The 13420-nt window shown below is 45.3% G+C and overlaps 1 protein-coding gene across 1 annotated transcript in view; it reads right to left on the bottom strand.

Annotated features, from left to right (window-relative positions):
- KCNMA1 (potassium calcium-activated channel subfamily M alpha 1) overlaps window positions 1–8447 on the bottom strand; it is a 488218-nt gene extending 479771 nt beyond the window's left edge. The window contains exons 1-3 of the mRNA XM_058542759.1: window positions 8419–8447; window positions 8216–8277; window positions 8091–8170 (exon numbers count right to left, since the gene is read on the bottom strand). Of these exons, the coding sequence (XP_058398742.1) occupies window positions 8091–8170; window positions 8216–8277; window positions 8419–8447 (171 nt within the window). The remainder of the gene's footprint in view (window positions 1–8090; window positions 8171–8215; window positions 8278–8418) is intronic.
- Window positions 8448–13420: the final 4973 nt, after the last annotated feature.

Here is a 13420-nt window from a genome sequence, read left to right as displayed (position 1 = left end):
TTCACTGTCTCTGGGCTAGATCTCTTCTGAGCCTTGAACCCCAAAGCTATAAAACGCTACACATCACATGTATTCTCATTGCAAATACCCTTAACTAAGTTCTACCTCTATTTTCTCTTCTCCTTGGCCTCTTTTCCAAGTCTTAGCAGACAAGGCCATGAAGAAAAAAACCGGCTTGAAGGCCCTTCACTCAACTCCATGTCTGAAGCTCCGAGAGTGACCTTGTGCATTTTCCTGAGCCTCTTGACCTTACGTTCCCCCATTCTGCTAAAAAGGACCTCCTGGGGCCAAGGTCCCCCCCCCTACCCTCTTCAAAATTTCATCAAGGTAGAGAATTCTGCTCCTTTTCAAATGCTTTGAGATCATGGAAAAGAAGACAGCCTGGGGAAGTTCCAAGACATTTAATTATTACCCTCGGTTCTTTTGAAAATTACTAAAGAGCCCAGAATTAGAAATTTAGATTTCCTCCAGATCCCTGAGAACAAACATCTCACCTGTAAATGGTTTAATGTGTCTGTTTAATGTACACAAAATTATCTTTCAGGAAAGAGGATTATTTTTCATGTCATTTTGCATCTCTAAAATATACCACCTATGGCAAAAGGATTGGGATTCAAGGTCTGACAAAATCTACAGCAGAAATAATTAGCACCAGAGGCTGTGTCTGAAAGAGAGTCAAATGAAAGAGAGTCTGGTTACTCATTTATTTCTGTTCTCTCTAGATCTCTCCATCGCAACCCGGGGAAGAGGAATTGTATCTTTTGGGGCTGGAAGGGTGGCTTGCCAAACTGCCTCTACAAGCCTTATTTGCTGGAGATGACCCTGAGCCCCCAGCACAGCAACTCCCCCTGGGCCTGGCTGCTATGGAAACCTGCTTCAGCGCTGAAACTTTCTGGGAAGAACAACCAGATAAACCCGCTGGTTTGCAAAGTGGGCACAGGTCAGACGAACAGCGATGTTTTGTAATTTAGCATCCAGGGAAGGGCTCAGTCCTTACTCCCAAAGTTATAGACAGTCTTTGCTTCAATCATGTTTGTAAACTGGAAACACTTGAAATTGTCAGCCAGCTGAGGGTTTGCTGTGGTTGTCTTTTAAGTTCATTTAAGAAGTTCACCCAGAGAGCGGGAGTCAAGATGGCGGCGTAGGCAGACTCTGAACTCACCTCCTCCCGCGGACACAGCCAATTTACAACTACTCGTGGAAAAATTACCCCTGAGACAGAACTGAAAACTGGATAAGAGGAACTCCTGCAACAACGGACAATCCTAACTGGGGTAGAAGAGGCAGAGACTCCCTTCCGGAGAGGAAAAACGCCGCCTTCACAAGCCGCCAGCTTCACGGCCGCCGGGCGCAGCTCACAGGTACGCAGCCTCCCTGGAGGCGCGGGGCCCTGAGCCGGGGAGCTCCCCCGCTGTGGGCATTTTGTGGACCCAGCACAATCGAGACCAGCGGCATAATATCTGACTTTGCCTGCTACTAAAGCATTGGGGAGTACCCCCAGAAAACCCGGTTCACAAAGAAACTAAAACTGGCTCTTAAAGGGCCCGCGCACAAACTCACCCGTTCCAGAAAGCATCCTAAAATCACCAGAAAGAAAGGTGCACAGTGCTTTGGTGACAAGAGACTCACCTAATAGGCCCTGAGTGCATCTCAGTGAGGGGTAAGACCTCTCCAGGGACTGGGACATTGGCGGCAGCCATTGTTGTGGCCTGGTGTGAGCATGCTGACACAGACGCCATTGGAGTTCTCCCTGAGGCCTGCTAGCCCAGGGTCTGCTCCACCCGCACAGATTTAATCCAGCTCAGCCAGGGCAGGCAGCCCACCCTAGAGACTGGCCCCACCCAACAACAAGCCCTCAGGCAACGTATGGGCCTGCATAGATTGGTGACTGGATTCTCTGCAGCCTGGCAACTGAGCCAACATGAGCAGGGCAGGGTGTGCACAAGGAGCGGGTAGAGAGTGTGGGGTGGTGGCAGAGTGTGTGGGGCTCCCGCCGTGGAGAGACTGGGTCCGCTTGGGGGTCGGGGCGCTCACACGGGGCAGGACTGTGTTGACTGTGCGTGTGGACCTGTGGGCAACAGGGCTTGTCAGCTGCAGAAGACTTGTGCTTCTCAAAGACCCACATAGGAGGTTTGCCCCACCTTCCAAAGCCTGAAACAATTGGGTGCTCCTGTGCCTGAGGCCAGCCCCACCCAGCTGCAATCCTCAGAGAGCTGACAAGAGACCTAATAGGCTAGAGGCTTACAGCAATTGTAAGGCCCTGAGCCTAACAACCTGCCACGCTGGGGGCCTACTCAGTTAAAAGAAATACTGCAACACAAATGTGGTATTAGAACTGGCAGCCAACTGTGCTGGGGCTCCCCACACCTGATAAAGAGACTGAAGGGCCCACAACAACTACAAACAGCTGAGCATTACAACAGCTGGCCAGGAGCATAACTCAGCCTCCCTGGGCGCCTATAGGGAGAGCTAACAGGCCACAATAGAAGGACACACATAGCCCACATAGGGGTCACCCCTGGAACATTGAGAACTGAGGGAAGCACACTGGAAACCTCCTAAGGCATCACTTACATAAGGTCACCTATCCAAGAGCAGGATAGAGTAGCTGACCTACCTAATACGTAGACACAAGCACAGGGAAAGAGGCAAAATGAGGAGGCAAAAGAATACATTCCAAGTAAGGGAACAGGACAAAACCCCAGAAAAGGAACTAAGTGAAACAGAAATGAGCAACCTACCCGACAGAGAGTTCAAACTAAGAGTGTTAAGGATGCTCACTGATCTGGGGAGAAGAATAGATGACCTCAGTGAGAATGTCAACAAAGAAATGGAAGATATAAAAAAGAACCAATCAGAAATGAAGAATACTATACTGGAAATGAAAAATTCATTAGAGGGACTCAAAAGCAGAGTAGAGGATACAGAAGAACGGATCTGTGAGCTGGAAGAAAGACTAGAAGAAATTACCCAAGGTGAACAGGTAAAAGAGAAAAGAATTAAAAAGAGTGAGGGCAGTCTAAGGGACCTCTGGGACAACATCAAGCACACTAACATCCGTGTTATAGGTGTCCCGGAAGGAGAAGAGCGAGACAAGGGGGCAGAGAATCTATTTCAAGAAATAATAGATGAAAACTTCCCTAACCTAAGGAAGGAAACAGACATCCAGGTACAGGAAGCACAGAGAGCCCCAAACAAGATAAACCCAAAGAGGCCCACACCAAGACACATCATAATCAAAATGTCCAGAATTAAAGATAAAGAGAGAATCCTAAAAGCCGCAAGAGAATGTCAAGTTACGTACAAAGGAAACCCCATAAGGCTATCTGCTGACTTCTCAGCAGAAACCTTACAGGCTAGAAGAGAATGGCACGATATATTTAAAGTACTAAAAGAAAAAAACTTACAGCCAAGAATACTCTACCCAGCAAGGTTATCATTCAAAATGGAAGGAGAGATCAAAATTTTCCCAGATAAGCAAAAATTAAAAGAGTTTGTCACCAAGAAACCAGTGCTACAAGAAATGTTAAAGGGACGCATTTAAGGGGAAAAGAGAAGACCACAAATAGGAAAAATTATCTATTTCCATGATTAGAACGTAATGGATACAAATGCACAAAAAAGAGGTTAGATATGATATCAAAAACATAAAAGGAGGGAGGAGGGGAGTTAAAGAGTACAGCTTTCAGACAGAGGTCAAACTAAAGTGACCATCAATTCTGTATAGAAGAAGTAAGGAACAGAGAAGGACTACTACAACACTGAGGAAAAAAAAAATTAAAAAAATGGCAGTAAGTACATACTTATCAATAGCTACTTTAAATGTCAGTGGACTAAATGCTCCAATTAAAAGGCATAGGGTGGCTGATTGGATAAAAAAACAAGACCCGTATATATGCTGCATACAAGAGACACACTTCAGACCTAAAGACACTCACAAACTGAAAGTGAAGGGATGGAAAAAGATACTCCACGCAAATGGCAATGAAAAGAAAGCTGGGGTAGCAGTACTCATATCAGACAAAATAGAATTTAAAACAAAAACTGTAAAAAGAGACAAAGAAGGGCATTATATAATGATCAAGGGAACAATCCAACAAGAGGATATAACACTTGTAAATATCTATGCACCCAATGTAGGTGCACCTAAATATATAAAGCAATTATTAACAGACATAAAAACAGAAATAGACAGTAACACAATAATAGTAGGGGACTTTAACACTCCACTTACACCAACGGATAGATCATCCAAACAGAAGATCAATAAGGAAACATTGGCCTTAAATGACACACTAGAACAGATGGACCTAGTAGATATATACAGAGCATTCCATCCAAAAACCGAAGAATACACGTTCTTTTCAAATGCACATGGAACATTCTCCAGGATTGATCACATATTAGGCCACAAAACAAGTCTCCATAAATTTAAGAAGATTGAAATAATACCAAGCATCTTTTCTGACCACAACAGTATGAAACTAGAAATCAACTATAGGAAGAAAATCAGAAAAGCCACAAATACATGGAGATTAAACAAAATGCTACTGAACTACGACTGGGTTAATGAAGAAATCAAAGAAGAAATAAAAAAATACCTGGAGACAAATGAAAATGAAAATATGACATGCCAGAATTTATGGGATACAGCAAAAGCGGTTCTAAGAGGGAAGTTTATAGCGATACAGGCCTATCTCAAGAAACAAGAAAAATCTCAAATAAACAATCTAACAATGCACCTAAAGGAACTGGAAAAAGAAGAACAAACAAAGCCCAAAATCAGTAGAAGAAGGGAAATAATAAAAATCAGAGCAGAAATTAATGAAATAGAGACCAAAAAAAAATAGAAAAAATTAATAAAACCAAGAGCTGGTTCTTTGAAAAGATCAACAAAATTGACAAACCTTTAGCTAGACTCACCAAGAAAAAAAGAGAGAAGGCACAAATAAGTAAAATCAGAAATGAAAGAGGAGAGGTTACAACAGACACCTCAGAAATACAAAAGACTATAAGAGAATACTATGAAAGGCTATATGCCAACCAATTCGACAATCTGGAAGAAATGGATAAATTCTTAGAATCATACAACCTTCCAAAACTGGATCAAGAAGAAGTAGAGAATTTGAATAGACTAATCACCAGTAAGGAGATCGAAACAGTAATCAAAAACCTCCCCAAAAATAAAAGTCCAGGACCAGACGGCTTCCCTGGTGAATTCTACCAAACATTCAAAGAAGACTTAATACCTATCCTTCTCAAACTCTTCCAAAAAATTGAGGAGGGGGGGAAGCTCCCTAACTCATTCTACGAAGCTGACATTACCCTGATACCAAAACCAGACAAGGACAACACAAAAAAAGAAAATTACAGGCCAATATCACTGATGAACATCGATGCGAAAATCCTCAACAAAATACTAGCAAATCGCATACAACAATACGTTAAAAAGATTATACACCATGATCAAGTGGGATTTATTCCAGGTATGCAGGGATGGTTTAACATTCGCAAATCAATCAACGTGATACACCACATTAATAAAATGAAGAATAAAAATCACATGATCATCTCAATAGATGCAGAGAATGCATTTGACAAGATACAGCATCCATTTATGATAAAAACTCTGAATAAAATGGGGATAGAAGGAAAGTACCTCAACATAATAAAGACCATATATGACAAACCCACAGCTAATATCATCCTCAATGGTGAAAAACTGAAAGCTATCCCTCTAAGAACAGGAACCAGACAAGGATGCCCACTGTCACCACTCCTATTTAACATAGTACTGGAAGTCCTAGCCAGAGCATCAGGCAAGAGAAAGAAAGAAAAGGGATCCAAATTGGAAAGGAAGAAGTGAAACTGTCACTATTTGCAGATGACATGATTTTATATATAGAAAACCCTAAAGAATCCACCAGAAAACTTTTAGAAGTAATAAACGAATATGGTAAAGTTGCAGGATACAAAATCAACATACAAAAATCAGTTGCATTTCTGTATACTAACAACGAAGTAGCAGAAAGAGAAATTAAGAATACCATCCCATTTACAATTGCAACAAAAAGAATAAAATACCTAGGAATAAACTTAACCAAAGAGGTGAAAGATCTGTACACCGAAAACTATAAAACATTTCTGAAAGAAATTGAAGACGACGCAAAGAAATGGAAAGATATTCCGTGCTCTTGGATTGGAAGAATTGACATAGTTAAGATGTCCACACTTCCTAAAGCAATCTATAGATTCAATGCAATCCCTATCAAAGTTCCAACAACATTTTTCACAGAAATAGAACAAAGAATCCTAAAATTTATATGGAACAACAAAAGACCCCGAATAGCTAAAGGAATCCTGAGAAAAAAGAACAAAGCTGGAGGTATCACACTTCCTGATTTCAAAATATACTACAAAGCTATAGTAACCAAAACAGCATGGTACTGGCACAAAAACAGACACACAGATCAATGGAATAGAATCGAAAGCCCAGAAATAAACCCACACATCTATGGACAGCTAATCTTTGACAAAAGAGCCAAGAACATACAATGAGGAAAAGAAAGTCTCTTCAACAAATGGTGTTGGGAAAACTGGATAGCCACATGCAAAAAAATGAAAGTAGACCCTTGCCTTACACCATGCACAAAAATTAACTCCAAATGGATTAAAGACTTGAATGTAAGACCTGAAACTATGAAACTTCTAGAAGAAAACATAGGCAGTACGCTCTTCGACATCGGTCTTAGCAACATCTTTTCAAACACCACATCTGACCGGGCAAGAGAAACAATAGAAAAAATAAACAAATGGGACTACATCAAACTAAAAAGCTTCTGCACAGCAAAGGAAACCATCAACAAAACGAAAAGACAACCTAACAATTGGGAGAAGATATTTGCAAACCATACTTCTGATAAGGGCTTAATCTCCAAAATATATAAAGAACTCATGCATCTCAACAACAAAAAAACTACCAGCCCAATTAAAAAATGGGCAAAAGACCTGAACAGACATTTCTCCAAAGAAGATATACAGATGGCCAACAGACACATGAAAAGATGTTCAAAATCACTAACTATCAGGGAAATGCAAATCAAAACTACAATGAGATATCACCTCACGCCCGTCAGAATGGCTATAATTAACAAGACAGGAAACAACATGTGTTGGAGAGGATGTGGAGAGAAGGGAACTCTCATACACTGCTGGTGGGAGTGCAAACTGGTGCAGCCACTATGGAAAACAGTATGGCGATTCCTCAAAAAAGCAAGGATAGAACTACCATATGATCCAGCTATTCCACTGCTGGGTATTTATCCAAAGAACTTGAAAACACCAATTTGCAAAGGTACATGCACTCCCGTGTTCATTGCAGCGTTATTCACAATAGCCAAGACTTGGAAGCAACCTAAGTGCCCATCAAGGGACGAATGGATAAAGAAGCTGTGGTATATATACACAATGGAATACTACTCAGCCATAAGAAACGATGAAATCCAGCCATTTGTGACAACATGGATGGACATTGAGGGTATAATGCAAAGTGAAATAAGTCAGAGGGAGAAGGTCAAATACCGTATGATTTCCTTCATTAAGTAGTAGATAATAACAACAATAAACAAACACATAGGGACAGAGATTGGATTGGTGGTTACCAGAGGGGAAGGGGGGGAGGGAGGAGGGTGAAAGGGATAATTTGGTACATGTGTATGGTGATGGGTTGTAATTAGTATTTTGGTGGTGAACATGATGTAATCTATGCAGAAATAGAAGTACAATGATGTACACCAGAAATTTTTACAATGTTATAAACCAATAAAAAAAAAAAAAAAGTTCACCCAAAATGAAGCTTCATTTGGAGAATTTCTGCAACACCAAATCCACTAAGAATCCTCAAATTTCGCACCCTGGCTGTAAATTTGGGGGTTAGCCTGGCAACTCCCACCAGCACCCTGGGTGTGCTACCTTGCTCCAGAAATAAAAAACGACTTTCGCCGCAGCAATGCTTCCTAGCTCCCCAGCCCCTCCTGGGTGCCTCTGCCGGTCATTATTTTAAATAAATGAGCCTATTATGAAATGTTTACAGGTACAAAGAGATGGAGCTGCTTCTGCCTCCGGAAGAGGAATGGACTTTCAGGAACAATGACTTGCTTCAGCAGCACTTCTGTCAAAGCAAGGCAAAGAGCACAGGACAGATGCCGTATCTCACCCAGGGTCTCCGCAAGCAGAGGCTGCTCAATGGCGAAAAGGCTCTTAACGTCAATTTTGGTGCTGGAGGAATCGGAACGTGATCCCCTCAGAGGTTTCTGGCTGAAGATGGCTCAAGGAGGGAGATTCAAGACTGAAATGGCTTCAAAGAAGCTAACTTCTCTGGGAAGGACCTGGCCCTTGGAGATGTGACCCCCTCCTCACAAGGCATCCTTCATCCCGCCCAACTCCATGGTCACGGGCCCTGCTCCCTCTGCTAGATGCTTCCCTTCTCTGTATATTGAGATACACCTGGAAAGGAGTCCAGAAGAAAAGAGTTCTAGGAGATGAGTGAGAAGCACAGGCCTTATCACACAGGGAGAGTTTTCGGATTTATTTTTAATGAAATGCAAAGCCAGGAGAGGGCCACGCAGGGATGCCCCTGGACTATACCCTGCTTCTCTCCAGCTGCTCCGGACAAGAGGACTAATCTTCTCTCTCCTTCTGCAGTTCTCCTAGTGCCTAGCACATTGCCAAGTGCATAATAGGTCTGCCGTAAACCCTTGCTGCCTTTGCTGATTGAAGGACAGTAGAGGGAACGAGAAAACATAGAAACATTTTGGGCTGCAAGGGCACAGACTATCGCTCCCCCACTCATTTTATCCATGGAGGCACCGAGGCCTTGAAAGGGAATTGACTTGTCCAAGGTCACCAGAGAGGTTTCGGCAGAGCCAGGATAAGAACCCAGTTTTCTGCTGATCACAGTTCCTCAGATGAAAGTAAGTGATTGTCACCTCTACTCTCAGATCCCAAACTGATCTCAAACACGGTCACCAATCCCCAAGGCCCAGAGACACACATAGCATGAACCTAGGTGAGTAAACTTGTCCTTTCTGATGATCTAAGCTTTCCTCCTGGAGAGGTCTAAGGTGGCAACCAAGTTGCCCACCTCACGGCTCTGGGCAGCTTCCCTGGGAGCCCACGTAGTTGCCTGTGGGATTAAGCAGGTCCTGAAAACAGCCGCTTTCTTTGCCGGAAGTTATTTTCTCCCCCAGGGCACAAGCCCAGGCAGAAGGCTCTGTGAGTACCCGGCTGGTATAATTAGCTCCAGAAAGATCCAGCAGGACACACAAGGAGGATGGTCTGGACTCCTCCCAATGGGATTCCAAATCCCACGCCTTCCTGTGCAAGTAGGGGTCCAGAGGCCAACAAACCCAGCAGGCTGGTGTGGCAGCCAGGGAACCAGTAGCCTCTGCCCTCTGCAATGCCACCTTTTTGTGATTCGGCCTCTGTTTCAAGCTATTTTTACTGTAAACAAAGCCTGAATTTGAGGGAGGGTGGTGTGGGAACAGGGTCTTTTCTTCCTCTCTGCTTTTCAACGAGCTGCTCCCCGTTTCCCTTAGGACAGTTGCTCCACCAACAGCCACAAAAAGGAAAGGAAAAAAAAAAAAGACTAAAAAGAGAAATGGGGTAAAGGTCAAAATTGAGCCTCTTTGCTAAGGCAGTCTGGGAAGAGTTCTAGGAACATGAGGGTTTCTCAACCCTTCAGATTAATCTGTTGGATTCTAGATTCTCCACAGGTATAAGAAACCAGTATGCCCAGTCCATTTACTTTCTGGATTAACCCACCTCCCACAAACAAGGAAGGCCCAGAGGTCTGCTTGCCCAGGGAGGAGGCACAGTTTACAGGTAACCTTCCAGGCCCTCGGGAAAGATCTGTGTCCCCGCAGGCTTGGGAACTGGGAACCAAGTTTCCACTCAGACAGGCCCCTGGCTTCAGCTTCTTTGTGCCTGCCATGCCAGCACCAGGCCAATTTTCTGAACTAAAATTAACTGGATGGGCAAAAAGATAGCCCTGGTGCGTAAGAGGCCTGGGTGCATCTAATTCCTTAGATGCACCCAGTAATCGAGTGCCCTAATTCCTTAAGAAAGACAGAGAAGCAACTGTCCTGTCCTACTTCCCTCACTACTCAAACACAGGAGAATATTTTTTGCAATAAAATTTTTAGGGCAAATGGTGGATTTCTGTTGTCATTCCCCTGAAGTAGCTGTTTTTCTGGAAAAAGCCTCACTCTGGACCCAGACCCTAAAAATGGGGCTTCTAGTGCACCAAATTGGGATGTTTGGGGCCTGGAGGCATGCATCAGTCTGCCTCCTCCTAAACATAGCCTAGTAAACTAAACTTGGAAGCATTAGCTTGCATGTGGTCCCAAGTGTGACTTTCCAAGCACGTGCTTCCCCGCAACGACAATGGCTGGCGACTTCGTCATCATCATCATCTCTATTTTTGAGCATCCCTGCTAAACCAACTTCCTTGCAGCGGAAATGGAGGCTCTAAGGAGAGTCTCAGTCCACCGGCATATTTTTCTGGCAAATAGGGGCTGCTACACTACTGGCATCCTCCGAAGGCCCCTGGGGAAAAGCTGGGTGAGAAGCTCTCCCAGCCCAAGATGGTGGGCTCCAAATACAGGCATTCCATTTCCTACAGAGCCTCCAGGGGGCGCCAGCTCTTACTGGTGGAAGGGAGGAAGGGAGGGAGGGAGGAAGGAAGGAAGGAAGGAAGGAAGGAAGGAAGGAAGGAAGGAAGGAAGGAAGGAAGGAAGGAAGGAAGGAAGGAAGGAGTGAGTCTAACACAGTTGCTCAGGCCCCTTGAGTCCAGCAACAGGAAGACCCAGGATGTGAGATCAAGATTAGAAGAGTCAGGCTCCCAGGCCTGTCCAAGGGCTGATGCGCAGGTCACAGGCTCTGATTTATCACCAAACTACTTCACAAATCTTGCTACCCAAAAGCATTGTAACAAAATGCAGTCATCACATTTTCATTTCAGCACTGTGGATGATTTCACTTTACAGATTTTGCTAGAAAAACCAACATGTGTCCAGTGCCTTGAATAGCGTCTGACACCTAGCAGGTGCCCCAGGAACGTTTGAAGGAAAGGATGAAATAGCTCAGAAGAGACGCCTTGCATGTACAGGAGAATCTGTCTCCTTATCTTCTGGTGACTTACACTTTCCTGCCTCCTTCCAATGGATTTGTGGTTGTTGCACACCAAAATGGATATTAAAGACACCTCCCTGCATGCTGGTGCTGACGTGCCCTCTGAAACCAGCCCTGTGTCTGTCAGCCTCGCCCACACCCAGGGAGGACTGGACACAGGGACCACAGTGAACGCAATGAAGACGCATCTGTCATCCTGCCAAGGTGTTTCCTGTGATACACGCGCTGACAACGCACAGCTCCCAGGGAGAGCCCAGCCTGCCTTCGGCCCCCGGCCAGCTCGGGGAGGCTATAGGAAGTGAGAATTTCCTGGCTGACTGGACAATGGTGAGTCAGGCTGCATGAGCCAGCTTCAGAAATGACAGGGTCTGAATTGTGTGCGTGGAGCAAACATCCTCAGCTGGCTGGACCGAAACCAGGCCCTGCCTGAGACACTCAGACCCCTTTCAAGTGGCCATGCCCAAAGCTAGCTCAGTACTCTGAGAGGACGTCTGGGTTTGGTGAGGTCTCAGGGCTGCTCCATCTCTGTCCCAGGAAAGGATTTATTCTCCTCTCCCTACCCCGTGTGTCTCCGCACGAGCCCATTTCCTCCAGGACATACTGACTGGGCTCACACAACAATAACAAAATAATAATCACTAATGCTTATTAGGCACTAACCATGTAATAAGCACCATTCCAAACATTTCACATGTATTAATGCATCAAATCTTCACAACAACATTAAGAGACAGGGACTATTATTATGCCCATTGAAGGGGGATGAGGAAACAGAGGCACCAAAAGATGAAGCGACTAGCCCAGGGCAAAAGCCCTAGGGAGTGGTGCAGCTGGGACTCAGCAGAGTGACTGTAGAGGCTGGGTTCCTAACCGCCCTACTGTACCACACATAGCAGCCCTCCACTTTCCAAGGGCCTCAGCACCCCTTCCCACAAGTGCATGTTCTGGGGAGAGAGGAAAAGCAGGAGCTGGAGACCTGGGGATGCTAAGTGCTCCACCTATCCTCCTTGTTGGTTCCAATCAAATGAGAAGGTGACACAAGGAGCCAGACGGAGATCAGAGGAGAGTAGGAGCCCCAGTTCAGATAACGCTGGATCAGCAAGGGGGCAGGGCTCCTATCTCCCAGTCCCGACAGAGAAGCTGAAACACAGAGAACAGATGCACTGCTGACCGGCAAGGGAAGGCCCTGAAGTGCCCTGCCTTATTTATTAGGCACCCACTGACTGGGTGCTACATTCAATTCTGTGTTCCGAGGAACACCAGTAAAGGTATGTGGACTGGAAAGATGGATGCATGGATATAGATGGATGAACGGACAGACAGATGAGGTGGAAGGACAAAGCAAGCACCCACTTCCCCCAGAAACTCCAGAGGAGAGAGGCAACAGCAGCATCAGCACTTGCCACGGGAGCCCAGAGGCCCTGGGAGCCAGAGATGAATGGCTGGGACGAAGCAGGTTGCTCCTGGGCCAGGAGGATCTTCCTCTCTCTAGAGCTGAAGACTGATTTCTGAACCTCTCCTTCCTTTTCACAGGGGAGGTCAGAGAAGCCAGCACACCAGCTAGTAAAATTAACAGCTGCTCTTTACAGAATGCGCTGGAGAGGTCGGCACACCGAGCACGTGGCCTGCAGCAGCCAGCATGGCTGAGGCGCCTGGCCTGCAGGCCCGAACCAAGAGTGTCCTCGTGGTAGGGACTAGACTCTGGGCTGCCGGGAGAGGCCTGGGGTGTGCTGACTGCAGGGGATGCAGACAGGTGGAGGGAAGACTTCGGGAATGACCCTGCTACAAATTCCCAGACACTTTCCACTGACCTTGGGAACGGGAAATCCATATGCTGAGCCAGCTGAGAACCTGCTGTGGAACTTGGGGGCCCACTTGGCTCTGGCTTCTGTCTCCACATGTCTACCGCATCATTTAGTTGAGCTTGTGGAAGTAAATGTAGCGGCTCTCCATGAGAAGGGGATAGATGGTACATCTTATCAATCACCTTGTGCCACGAGGAAGAGTGGACCAAGTCCCACTGGCCACTTAGAGAGGAATCTTGACAGTCATAGAGCAGAAGGGGAACTTGATGATCTAGTCCCGAGGTTGGCAAACTTTTCCTGTACAGGGCCAGACAGTAACTATTTTAGGCTAGCGGGTATTTCGGACTCGGTGGATACTACTCAATTCTGCCGTTGTAGCGCATTGCAAAAGCAGCCAGAGATGATATGTAAATGAGTGAACATGG

The sequence above is a fragment of the Diceros bicornis genome, chromosome 6, assembly GCF_020826845.1.
Source record: "Diceros bicornis minor isolate mBicDic1 chromosome 6, mDicBic1.mat.cur, whole genome shotgun sequence".
Taxonomy (NCBI): Eukaryota; Metazoa; Chordata; class Mammalia; order Perissodactyla; family Rhinocerotidae; genus Diceros; species Diceros bicornis.
This window is presented reverse-complemented; position numbering and strand designations above follow the sequence as displayed.